A 14,050-nucleotide genomic window follows, 5' to 3' on the forward strand; every position below is an offset into this window, starting at 1 on the left:
TGATCTTTTCCTTCCCGTTGAAATGTGCCTTTGACTCCTTATTTCCATCCTTTTCCCTCCTTCACCTGTCACTCCTGTCACTTTTCCTGCTTCTTCTCTTCCTTCTTTCTGCTGCTACTGTAGACTGATGTTCTTTCTCATCACCTCCAGAGGAACCTTATATACCTGGACAACCAGGTGAGGACTTCCAGGCTTACTCCCCTCTGTCTCCGTCTCTAAAGAACATAAAACATTATCAGTTCTGGAACTCTTTAACCCTTAGTTTTCCCTTCGTGGAAGCTAACCTTTGTGGTTTAACTTTGTTTCTAGACAACTTACATGCATGTGCATTTATAATAATATATTTTCCAGGCTTCTATTTCCGTCTTTATTTCGTGTTCATCTTTTTTTCTTTACCTCTGTGCCTGTTTATTCAGAATCCTTTAATCAAACTATCAAACTATCAACCAAGCTTGAAACTTCAAATTCAAACTGCTTTTCAGCCTTAATGCAGCAGGTTTAGTGCTTTTGCCCCAGTTTCTAAAGGCCTGTCATTTATTTTCTGCGAGCTAGGTAAAATAGAGGACCATACTGGTGTTTTTTGTAATTTAGCCCTTTTACTACATTACTGCTGACCATTTTCCAATGCATGCCATCCAATAAGTTAACCTTCAGGTAGCTATTGGTTTCATTTAAGTTCAGTGTGAAATGAAAACAACGTCTCAGAGACTTGAAACTCCTTGCAGATCAAATTAATATATCAAAGATAAGATTGATTGTCTGCTGATTATCAGGACTGAAGTCATGGGATATGAAAACAAAATGCAGAGGACAAATAGTCGGCGCATACGAAATATCGGCAATAGGTTGATATAAATTAAGGGTAAGTTGTGATCGTTTGAAGGATGCAGACGATATGGCGAACACTTTAGACATACAGCCCTGTCACACAGTTCCGTATGGCAGAAACATATGCCGGCGTAAATGAAAATTAGCTCAAAATATGTCAGAGTCCAAATACGTCCAACTTTTCCACAGCGGTGTTGTAGCTGACGTATACATAACGAATACATAACGAATTATTATACGTATGTCAAATATTGATAGCGTATCACTTACCTATTTAAAACGTATCAGAGCGTCTGGCCAACGGAGCTGGAAAAGTGTAGCTGTACGCTAGCTGTACTGTAGAAACACGTTTAATAAGTTACTCCGTTGTCAGGCATAATCTTAACATAGGGTAGGAATAGGTTATCCACTCTTTATCAATAAATTGGCTGTAGGATTCACCGTCAGCCGACGTAGCCTATATTTAACGTACCTCTAACGTAGTCACATAGGTATTTACGTACTATATTTACGTAGGTAAGTATTCACGTACTGTATTTACGTAGGTAAATATTCACCTACATATTCCGTATTCACGTATGTCTAACGTCACGTAACGTCTGCATATCTTATGAAGCACACGTCGGGTACGTCCGGTAATTTTGAAATGCTCAAAACATCAGCGTTCAACAACGCACCCCAGCGTAACACAGTGAGCTCTTAATGAATACTACTTATACCTTACCTTATATCAACGTAAACCAGCGTGTTGCCGATATTTTGTATACGCCATATTTTGTATATCTTATGCATTCGTTGGTCATTCGTCTGATACATTTTGTATTAGTAAGTGATGCGCTATCAATAGGTTAGACATGCGTATCTGTATATGTTCACTTTTCCGATCCGATGAAAAGTTGGACGTATTTGGACTCTGACACATTTTCGTATGCGCCGCCATACGTTTCTGTCATACGGATATGTGTGACAGGGCCTTAAGCAAACATGGACACTATGATTAATGAGAGCGTCTTGCATTGAAAATGAATGAGCTGACCTTTCGAAGCAGGGAAACTATTATTGCAGGTACAGCTACCTCCTTGATGATTTGATTCATCAGTCGAGAAGCTCCTGAGACAAACCTCATCTTGTTCGTTGAATAACACTTGTTTTAAGCGGAGTAGAACTGCACAATATGAGGAAAATATGCGCTAACGTTGTATCTCATGATACCGATATTGCTTGCGATAAATAAACAGGTATTAAAGTTTAGGCTACAGATTAGACATTGAACTTGGACACAAGGCACCGATTAAAAAAATAAAATAATAATAAAAAACTGATACTGACTTTCAACTAACTTAAAAAAAATTCCTCATTGCAGTCTTTCACAATGTGTTTATCGTGGAAGTTGACATTGTGATGACGATAAAAACAAGGAAATATTGTGCAGCTCCAAATGACTTTTACAGAGTCTCATGTAAAACAAAACTGTACTGAAAATAGAGAAGGGTGATGGAAACGCAAAGCCTGTTTGTGAAGTCAGCTAACTATATTTTATCAACTTTTCGGCAGCATCGAGGATTTTGTAACTAAACTATTATGACCAGAACGTACACTTTTTGTCTCTTAAACTGTGTGGAAATCTGATATTTTCACATCCCGGATAATCGTAATTTAGAAGTAATGATGAAAAAACATTGGTAATAATATTGAGTATGTTCTGCAAACAAATAAACAACTATAAATATCAAAAGGCAAGAAGAAGAGGGACCACACTGTTGGGTGTGGTTACAGGTGCAACAGAGCACACCCATCATGAAGTTGATTGAAAGATAGTTAACACAGTAATGCTGTTTCAATAATAAAGCCATAACAACCTTTATATTTGTAACCAAGTGCAGCAACATTCTGTTTAAATGGAGGATTTATTAGCTAGGATTCACAGGTATTTTTTATCTGCCCCAAGTCTTGTTAGAAATCATATGAATGTTTCCACTGGAATCTCACTAACATTGTGTTGCAGCAGGCTAATTGCAAGAGATACATAACCTAAAGGCAGTTCACAGAGGCATACCCTGATCATGTAAATGTGCTGCTTATTTTTGGCCTATGGGTTAGAACTCGCCTCCCTACGGTTCCTGCATTATTGAATATGACTGTTCGGCTCTGAAAAGGTCATGAGAAACTAGCTTTGAAATGGCTGTGTAGGAGGGAGTGGTTAGCACTACGGATGCTAATTGGATTAAAAAATGGTTTTATTGTCACAAAGTACAAAGAGTATTTTAAGAGATGTTCCTCCTCTAAAGGTCCTGTCCAATTTGTAACCTAAGTTAGTTATCTGGGTTCATGTACATCAAAAGTTCATTCACCTTTTAACCTGTTTATTCCAAATCACATATACTACCATTTTCCAAACCCTTTTGTTAAATAAGTGCTTTGGAAAATGCTTATCGGCGATATAATGAGTAAGTATTTGTAATAAATTGGCTGATGCAAAACCACAGGTATGGTCCTTTAACATTTGTTAGATCGTTAAATTGAGCGTTAGGGTGAGGGTTGGTCAAGTGTTAAATAGTAAGACTAGAGAGCAATAAACTGTCCCTTACAGAGTGGTGTTTATCCTGGGTTTTCTCCTGTTTAAGGAACAGGGTTAGTCCCATTCCAGCTCCTGGATATCAGCCATTAATCCTTCAAGCAACACGTACTGCTGTGTTATTACACCATTGTATCCTTTTTCTCCTTGGTGTTCCGCTAGACGAAGGAGAATGAGCCTCTAATCTTCATGATTCACACTATGATCGAGAACTCGGCACCGAGGCCGCAACTCTATCAGCAAGTAAGGTCCTTGGCAGGTTATGGCTTGAGTCAAAACAATCCATTTGTCTTTTTACATATACTATATATCTGTGTTGCTGGGTCAAAACATCATGGCAATCATAGAATTAGAATATCATTTTCAGTTCAACCATGTTTAACGGTTAAGTCAAGTAATTTGAGTACTGAGTACATTTCAGTAGATTTAGCTCTAAGAATTCCACATCAAGTATGTGCACAATACCTATCGTCAACTTCAGGCTGCTTGGGATTTGTTTTCCCGAAATAGATGTCCCTGTTGTTTCTTTTAAATTTAAACTTGATTGAAATGGAGCAGACTCAAACCAGACCTTTGCCCTGGTAGCCCAGTTTATCCATGTCTTTCCCGTCACCATCAACCTCTTGTTTCCCCACTTTGGATGCAGGTAGTCTGTTCATAAATAAGTTGATCAGCAAACATTCCCAGACATCATCACAGCATTATTTGAAGTGTGTATGTTTTGGTTTGAGTAGATCTTATTTCATTGCTATCTATTTGACGTTGTTGGAAGTGATCTGAAGCGAGCATGGCTTATGGTATAATGCTACATAGCCATGGATTTCTCCTCTCACTGTCTGTCTTCATATAGCCATTGTTTGGATGTTTCTGTCTTAAAGGTTCACTTTTTCAGATGTTCTGTTGAGATTAAAGATGTTAATGGTTTTTTTTTTTGTTTTTTTAATGAATAGTTCACAAATACACATTTACTTTCTTTCTGAGGGGGAGAGTGAGTCTGGACATGGTTAGCCTAGCTTAGCATAAAGACTGAAAGTAAAAGGAAACAGCAAGACAAATAATATATATAATAATAATTAACACATCATGTCTCGGCTGGAACAATTTTGCAACTGCACATAACTCCCCCTGAAACCTCTTTACATTTGTCTGTGTATTGATTAAAGAAATATTCCTAAAAGTATTGAAGTTAATTGAAAAGAAAAGATTTGATTGCTCACTTTTCTCCAGCTGTTTTGGCTTCTGACTATTTGAGATTGGAAAAAGGTTTCTTGACAACCGTTTTTGACCAACAAGGACGATCCCACGTGGATGTCAGGGTCATGTCTTTTTCAACGTTAAAGTCCGCACAAGGAAAGAAAGTCAGCGTTCGAATATGTTGTTCCACTATAAAGAGCGATGTGCCGACAATGTGACTATTTTTCGGACAATGTGTGATTTACATATATTATGCCTTATCGAGTTCATTCAAATGCCGTCTTTCCAACTGATCACCTTATTGTCAACCATTGTCCTTTTCATATAATGATTCTAATATTTTTTCTGTTAAAATTATTCATAAAAATGTGGAAAAGAGGAAATAAGAAAAGGAAATATCACTAGAAGTAGAAGTTAGGTAACACTGATAATCTAGCCAGTAACTTATTTTAAATATTTATGTACTCACAAATGTGCTCCAAATTAAAAACTAGATAATTTTCCAAGAAATTGAATTAAAATGTGATAAATTTAGTGCCAAACACCGAATTTTTAAGATACTACGGATTCCAAGCACTCCTCCTTGTCTCCATCTGTTGATTCAAAAACGCCACTGTCCCAGGATGACCCTTCACTTAGACATTTAGACTGTCAAAAGTGAGCGCAAGTAGCTTTCAGCATTATGAGAGTGAGAATCCCTATTGCAAAAGTAGATGCACATTTCCTCTTGCATGCTTGATCATCCCTCCTTCGCTCACACATCTTATTCTAAAGTCAAGTCGTTTGAATCGGTGCCTGTGCGCTCTCAAAAATTGTCTTTCAGACTGTATATTGCTCAAAACGTGTTTTGTCATCAATAGACTTCCACATAACTCCACCTTGTCATCTCACTCATGGAAAGAAAGTGAATAAGTGTATTTCCCAAAATGTTGAACTACACCTTTTAAAAAGGTTTTTCAGTGAATCAAAGTTATTTAGGTCCTCAGTTGAACAATATGGTTCCCGTCAACTGTGCTCAGTGCTTTGCGACTGACTTTTGCAGAAGCTGCTCCAGTTTCACTGCTGTGTCAGGGTGCAAACATCACACACGCACATACCTACACACACACACACACACACACACACACACACCTGTCAACCAGTATCATCCAGGTCCAGCCGTGATGCACTGAATAGATCAGCTTGAAACTATTACAATCCATCCATCCATCGTCTACCGCTTATCCAGAGTCGGCTCGCGGAGGCAGCAGCTCCAGTAAGGAACCCCAAACTTCCCTTCTCCGGGCCAAATTCTCCAGCTCCAACTGAGGGATCCTGAGGCGTTCCCAGGCCAGTGAGGAGATATAATATCTCCACCGAGTCCTGGGTCTTCCCCGGGGGTCTCCTCCCAGCTGGACGTGCCTGGAACACCTCCCTAGGGAGGCGCCCAGGTGGCATCCTCACTAGAAGCCCGAACCACCTCAACTGGCTCCTTTCAACGTAAAGGAGCAGTGGCTCTACTCCGAGTCTCTCACGGATGGCTGAGCTTCTCCCCCTATCTCTAAGGGAGATGCCAGCCACCCGTCTGAGAAAACCCATTTTGACCGCTTGTACCCGTGATCTCCTTCTTTCGGTCATGACCCAGCCTTCATGGCTACAACTACAACTACAGGGGTACAAGACCTATGGAGGTGAGGGTAGGAACGAAGATCGACCGGTAGATTGAGAGCTTTGCCTTCTGGCTCAGCTCTCTTTTCATCACAACGGTGTGGTAAAGCAACTGCAGTACCGCCCCGGCATTCGGACAACTCTCGCTTTGGGCGTACAGGGATTGGCTGGTCCTCAGAAGTGACCCCATAATCCCGCAACACCTCCCACAGTATCACCCGGGGGACCCGGTCATACGCCTTCTCCAGATCCACAAAACACATTTAGACCGGATGGGCGTACTCCCAGGCCCCCTCCAGGATCCTTGCGAGAGTGAAGAGTTGGTCTGTTGTTCCACGACCAGGGCGGAATCCGCATTGTTCCCCTTCAATCAGATGTTCGACTACCGGCCGAACCCTCCTTTCCAGTACCTTGGAGTAGACTTTACCAGGGAGGCTGAGAAGTATGATACCCCTGTAGTTGGCACACACTCTCTGGTCCCCCTTTTTAAATAGGGAACCACCACCCCGGTCTGCCACCCCCTAGGCACTGTCCAGACTTCCACGCAATGTTGACGAGGCGTGTCAACCAAGACAGCCCCTCAACACCCAAAGCCTTCAGCATTTCAGGACGGAGCTCATCAACCCCTGCGGCTTTGCCACTGTGGAGGTGTTTGACTACCTCAGTGACTTCCGTCAGGGAAATTGACGATGATCCCCCATCAGCTTCCAGCTCTGCCTCTACCATAGAAGCCGTGTTAGTCGGATTCAGGAGTTCCTCAAAGTGCTCCTTCCACCGCCCGATAACCTTCTCAGTCAAAGTCAGCAGGGTCCCATTCTTGCTGTACACAGCTTGGATGGTTCCCCGCTTCCCCCTCCTGAGGTGCCGGATGGTTTTCCAGAAGCACCTTGGTGCCGACCGAAAGTCATTCTCCATAGCTTCTCCGAACTTCTCCCACACCTGCTGCTTTGCCTCTGCCACGGTAACCTGCAACTGTTTCCGGAGTCCTCCCGGATAACATAACCTGGAAGGACTCCTTCAGTCGGACGGCTTTCCTGACCACTGGGGTCCACCACGGTGTTCGAGGGTTACCGCCCCTTGAGGCACCTAAGACCTTGAGACCACAACTCATCACCGCAGCTTCAGCAATAGAGGTTTTGAACATCGCCCACTCAGGTTCAATGCCCCCAACCTCCACAGGGATGTCTGAAAAGCTCCGCCAGAGGTGTGAGTTGAAGATCTCCAGGACAGGGGCTTCCTCCAGACGTTCCCAGTTCACCCGCACTACCCGTTTGGGCTTACCAGGTCTGTCCAGAGTCTTCCTTCACCCCTTGATCCAACTCACCACCAGATGGTGATCAGTTGACAGCTCCGCCCCTCTCTTCACCCGAGTGTCTAAAACATGCGGCCTCAGATCAGATGATAAGATTACAAAATCGATCATTGATCATCAAATCATTAATATATAAAAGCAGTCAAGGTTTCACAATTAGATAATTAGACAGTTAATATTACTAGAAGAAGAATTAGGAAATAAGAGCACTGCTTGATTGATGTATCTCTTAAAATGAAAATCAATGGGAATATACTTTCTTATTCACATTCAACCAACCCCCCCACACACACTAAAAAAAAAAACACACGTTTATTTACAGACGTTAACATTAAGCCAGCAAATAACATATTACACTTAAATTGGACTTAATGCTGCATAAGTCTAACATAAGAGTTAGAAATATGGTCTTAGTTTAACACACAAACCCTGAAAATGATATCATGTCATTGTCATTAATAGAGAGGGTAACGCTGTATTTACATTTCAAACCACGAAAACCAGAAGGGCACTTGGTGAGCGCAAACAAATGCCCGATCTCGCCATGTTAACAAAAGTGAAAAATTATTTCAGTATCCACCCCGTGATTTGCACCCCAAATTTTAATCTGGTCCATGTTTCATGAAAAAAAACAAAGCCAGTGGATTTTACCTAATCATGTTGACGAACACACAAACCGATCCGAAAATCATAACCTCCTTGTCGCAGGTAATAAAAAATTCAATAAAACATTTTCACTAAAAATACTTTCTCGGTCTTCTGCTGCCTTAACTTGTATTGATTCATCCTAGTATATTTTTGGTCAGAATAATAAAATAACACAATGTTAGCGCCGGTAATCAAAATATGAAAAATCCTTTCTTTTTTTTGTTCACAACATGCAGATGAGTGTAAGCTGTTTTTTAAACGTCCTGAGTTGTGTCTGCAAAGATTCCTCTCTGGCTGGGACCCCAACAAGTTCCACCAATCACAGGACAGTCTTTATGAGTCCTGAGGGGACCTGCTCTTGAAGCTTAATATTAAAGGCAATGTAGATGAACTTATAAAAAAAATTATAATTCAATCAGAGCGTTATTATATATTTTTTCAGAGGACACTATTTACTTAGATTTTAGTGAGTAAATCAGACTGAAACTGTAAAAGAGGAGACAAAACTATGATTTAGGAACACCTCCCAGTCAGCAGTAGAAAATTATACTTATATTAGATTAATATATATATATATATATATATATATATATATATATATATATATATATATATATATATATATATATATATATATATATATATATATATATATATATATATATATATATATATATTAGTTTGGGGCTTAATTTTATCAGTAATAACGTGCATCAGTACGCTCAAGGCTGCACCTCCCTCCGTCTTTCTCCACATTATAATATTCAGCCACAATGCCCCTGGTAACACCTGGGTAAGCAGCTTCAAGGGAAATTAAACAGGATTAGTGAATATGCACAAAACACTCATCCCTTCATCCCCTCACTCCCTGCCTCTGGAATGAACCGCACGAAATATATGAATATTTTCTCTGTAAAGTCTGTAGCATTTGGGGAGAAAATTACTTTTTGTCTTAATAAAACACAATGTATATTTATATGAAATTCTGGTATTTTCAGAAAGATATCAGATGAGTCAGTTTAACCCATACTTTGACATGCTGCATCCTCTATGCATTAGTAAAAAATTAAATGTAAAACAATTGATGACAGGTAGTTATTTTCCCCCCAAAATGCTTATGGTGGCATTTAGGAGAAGAGCTCTCGGCTCATCCTAACAGGTGTGTTGTTGTCGCACCCTGTTGTCCGCCTCTGACTGTGTCTCCTTGTTTCAGATCACTCCAGACGAATTCAAAGACAGCTCCTTCACACAGCGCACAGACGAGGCTGACATAGACGTAAGTTAAACCCATTTAGTGAAATAGATCCTGTGTTTCAAAGGTGGTTTAGTTCATCTCTGTGCGTTTGTGTGTGTCAGACCAAACTGAGCCGACTGTGTGAGCAGGACAAGGCGGTGAGGATGCAGGAGGAGAAACTGCAGCAGCTACACAGAGAGAAGGTACAGCTCTGGGTGTTTGTATTTGTTTTTCTGTGTCTTTGTGTAGCCTCGCATGTGAAATAAGGAATTTGTGTGTGTGTGTGTGTGTGTGTTGTGTGACAGCACACTCTTGAGACGGCCCTGCTGTCTGCCAGTCAGGAGCTGAGTGAACAGAGCGGCACCAATGCTGCAGCCTCACAGAGCCTGCTCCAGCAGAGAGACGTGCTGCAGAACGGCCTACTCAGCACCTGCAGAGAGCTGTCCAGAGTCAACACTGTGAGCACACCCCAACACACACAAACATCACTGCAGGATTTCTTAGGTTTATTAAAGAAAAACAACCACCCTTTCACACTGGAAGATGAAGAAACAGCTGAGCCTGTATTTATCAAACTTCTCAGAGGAGGAAATCAGTCCTATCTGATCTGGTCCTAGTTTTATGTAACAGTGTGTTATCAACTTTCTTAATTTAGAGATTAACTAGCTATCAGCTAGATCAACGTATCAGAAGATATCTTACAATAAGTTATTATAAAAGTTCTGAAGTGCAGAACCTGTAAGTATTTTGAGACATAACTTATATAATACATAACTTATATATTATATATATGTTGCATTATATAAATGCTGATTTTACACAACATAAAATGTTGGTTACACGGGACACAAACTGTCTCCAGCTTTGCAACAATGATGATTTGGCTCTGTTACAATTTCCTAGATCAGACTCCACGATATCAGTTTGATAATGTCTAATATGTTGATATGTTTTGCACCTTCAAACCAAACAAGCACATTTGTATTTCTATAGCACAATACATTTGAAAGAAGATACGGTGTGCAGAACACTTAACCCTAACCCTTGGAAAAAATCAGAGCTAAGGAAAGTACATGAAGAAGAAAAATGAAAGACTTCCTGTTTGATTTTGTTGAGCTGTAGGCGGTTGTGTTATATCCCATTGCTGTGATGTATTCAACCAGTTTACCAGGATTCAGGTCTTCATTTTTTTTTCATATCAAGATATAAGTGGGATAGGTCAAATACATTTCTTCCAGATGCACACACAAGTCAAGGCCACCCACACACACTAACACACACGCAGAGTCCAATGACCCTCCTGTTGGCTGGTGTCCTGGTTTCAGGAGTTGGAGCGTTCCTGGAGGGAGTATGACAGGTTGGGGGCAGATGTCACTCTGGCTAAGTCCAACCTGCTGGAGCAGCTGGAGGCCCTGGGCAGCCCTCAGGTAGCACCACACACATATTCACACAGTCACGCACTCCTTCTAGGTTGATCAAGCTTTTAATTGTGTGTGTGTGTGTGTGTGTGTGTGTCCAGACAGAGCCTCCAAGCCAGCGGCACATCCAGATCCAGAAGGAGCTGTGGAGGATCCAGGACGTCATGGAGGCTCTTGCCAAAAATAAACCCCAGCGGAGCACAGACAGCAGTGAGAGTCTCCAATAACACTTAATGATGTCACATTCTCAGATTCATTTGATGTGTTTTACATTACATTACTACAAATGCTTTTTCAGATGTCTTTCATTCTGGAAAATGTTAAAAAGTCCCATCCCTCTTCTCTCCATATTCCCATATTCAGCTGGCGTACCTGGTTCCAAACCGCTCTCCAGTCAACAGAAGAATGAGGTAGAGCTACCCACACGCCACATACTCACATCCACATTACACCACACTCTAATTTGTTTAGCCTCAGGCTCCAGTTATAGACATCAAAATGCTGTTTAGCATCCAACCAAAGTGGATTCATTTCTTTCTTACTAGCCACTGGTTTCACTTTAATTCAGTATGCTATGAAAATCCACTACAATGCAGTTGGTTCAAGACTTTAGAGTTCCCTGTTTGGCAGCAATCTTTTTATTCCAAGAAACAACCAAATTCATGAGTTCCTCTTCATGATGCCCATCCTTCCATTACTTATCTTCTGGGTACGATCTTTGTACAATGTAGCGTTTTGCTTTGAATGTGAAGGTGTGTTCAGGCTGAATACAACTTGCGTTATCTGCCCAAGTTTGACCGCTGTCTGGCTGATGTGTTTTCACAGTTTACGTTTGGCACAGCCAGAGACGTGCAGAGGTTTAAAGCCACCCACAGAAAATGACCCCAAACTCCCTTCAGCTCTCCAAAGCATTCTAGCATCTTTTAGCTCATTGTTTTGGTTTTACAGCCCACAACTTTACTGTTTTAGTTCACTCTATGTGCTCTCATCAGCCTCATTTAAGTATTGCCCAGTAATTCCATATGATGTTCTTAGAATGAGACCAGCTGTGTTAACTGTCAACAGGCAGTGACGCTGCTGCCACTCAGTCCTCTCAAGGAGGGCAACAGCGTGCCCCCCCGCCCGCCCCTCCCCCAGTACTACGACTCATCAGAGCGCCCCCCTCATGTGCCCCCCCACCACTCACATCTCGGCAGCCGCCTGCCCTCCCACACGCACCGCCCCGAGGATCGCAAGGCCGGATCCAGGAATGGAGTACACAGCGTAAGAACCGCTGAAAACCTTCATGCCCTCCCATGTCTGCTCCCTCCGTCCACATCTTTGGTTTACTGTGACCGACATCCCATCAGCACACAGAAGTTTCTGTGGGCTTACAAACATTGTCATCACATCTCAAATCCACCCTAAAGGCTGAAATAATATACACTGAAGAGACTCATTCCTCAACAAGTGCCATTTTGGATACATGTAATTCATTGTTTTTGCTTTTTACCCCTGCAACCCATGCTCCATCCAGTCGTCACTGTCACTCACCTACAGTGTCACATTCCGACCCATTGTCCTCCGTACATAGATTTGTTTGTGGGATTCCATTGTTATGAGGGTGTGATGTTTTATTGTCTAGTTTCACATTTGTGTTTCGAGTATGTCTTGCCTTCTACTTTGAGTGTGCACATTCAAAAAAACTTTATATACAACTAGAAAAGTTTATGCATGTACTACTTTTTGGTGCTATGAATAACCACCGTAAGAGATTTTGAGAAAAAGTAATATATTTCCTGAATACATGCTGAATTATGACTTTTCTAAAACTATGAGTTTATTCTCATAATGCTAAACTTTTTGGGGAATTTTGGGAATATTATACTTTTATTTTCAACATCATTTGACTTTTTGTCAAGATTTATTTTCCTAATCTGTAATATATTCCCAATCAATTTAAGATTTGAATTGATTTGAATTCTTCAACCGCTATAGCGCATTAATCACTTTCTTAGATCCTGGAAAGTTGACATTTGGGAGATGTTTTCACCCAACAACAGCAATGAGAAATCATCCAAATCAACAGTGTTAAGAGGTTCACTCTTTATTTACTTTAACAAAGGCGAACCATTACATTTCTATGTAGATCTAGTAGGCAATCAAAGATCCACTGACAACCCCTCCTTTTTTCTAAAAGGTGTGTGTGTGTGTGTGTGTGTGTGTGTGTGTGTGTGTGTGTGTGTGTGTGTGTGTGTGTGTGTGTGTGTGTGTGTGTGTGTGTGTGTGTGTGTGTGTGTGTGTGTGTGTGTGTGTGTGTGTGTGTGTGTGCCACTACATGCTATGTATTCTGACCTCGGGCAATCTCTCTCTCACAGCAAAATCCAGACTACCGGCTGTATAAAAGCGAGCCTGAGCTGACCACCGTGAAGGAGGAAGTAGATGAGGCTAACGGTGAGGACAAGGACAAGACAGAGACCTCTGCTGAGAGTAAAGACACTGCAGCTTCAAAAGGTACTTTTAGACTCAGGACAGTCACGGAAAGCTGATGCTCTAAGCAACAAAGCTTAGAAAGCCAAAGTTTGCGAATATGATGACATTGAGCTTTTTTCCACCACCTGGTATTTTGGTTATTTTGTAATGAAAAAGCTTGAATTACAGAGAAATGTGAGACTTATTATCGAAATACTTATTTTCTTTGAAGACAACAATGTATTGTTGATTGCTACTACTTCCTCAGCAAACTTGTATCCAGACTTATGTTGGGAAAACTGACTGAACTGAAATTGCAGTTTATTTGGACTGCTAGAACCAAAATGCGTTGTTTTGCTGGAGTCCATGTTTCCTTAACCTCTGAAGGTTAATAACACCCAGGTTGAGCAATACTGGAATCTTTCTTTAACAGTGGTGCATTCACAGGTGTTGCATGGGAAGATTCTGAACATCTAATTTATTGAACTTCCATCCTTTGGGCTCCATTTATCCCTTCCCTTGTATTTACTGTAGTGTTAAGAGTATTACACTCAATACAAACATTTAAGACATGCAATTTTAACTCTCAGTTAAGAGCAGATACTATATGAATAATTGTATTGGTGCAAAGCTTAATTCTTAATATATATGTATATATGTATGTATGTATGTATGTATATACATACATACGTACATACATACGTACATCTACATATGTATATGTGTAATAGATATATATATAA

The 14,050-nt window shown here is 40.8% G+C and overlaps 1 protein-coding gene across 13 annotated transcripts in view; it reads left to right on the forward strand.

The window, feature by feature from the left end:
- The window catches only part of LOC115028126 (pleckstrin homology domain-containing family A member 5-like), a 204,479-nt gene that overhangs the window by 182,157 nt on the left and 8,272 nt on the right, over positions 1-14,050 (forward strand). For 5 of the 13 annotated variants that reach the window (XM_029461558.1, XM_029461561.1, XM_029461560.1 and 2 more), the window contains 10 exons: positions 124-177; positions 3,566-3,646; positions 9,418-9,480; positions 9,561-9,641; positions 9,744-9,896; positions 10,764-10,865; positions 10,958-11,066; positions 11,220-11,266; positions 11,922-12,119; positions 13,214-13,349. In XM_029461558.1, the coding sequence (XP_029317418.1) occupies positions 124-177; positions 3,566-3,646; positions 9,418-9,480; positions 9,561-9,641; positions 9,744-9,896; positions 10,764-10,865; positions 10,958-11,066; positions 11,220-11,266; positions 11,922-12,119; positions 13,214-13,349 (1,024 nt within the window). The remainder of the gene's footprint in view (positions 1-123; positions 178-3,565; positions 3,647-9,417; positions 9,481-9,560; positions 9,642-9,743; positions 9,897-10,763; positions 10,866-10,957; positions 11,067-11,219; positions 11,267-11,921; positions 12,120-13,213; positions 13,350-14,050) is intronic. The other 8 variants (XM_029461562.1, XM_029461566.1, XM_029461569.1 and 5 more) reach the window with 6 other exon arrangements.

The sequence above is a fragment of the Cottoperca gobio genome, chromosome 23 (genome assembly GCF_900634415.1).
Source record: "Cottoperca gobio chromosome 23, fCotGob3.1, whole genome shotgun sequence".
NCBI classification, from domain to species: Eukaryota; Metazoa; Chordata; class Actinopteri; order Perciformes; family Bovichtidae; genus Cottoperca; species Cottoperca gobio.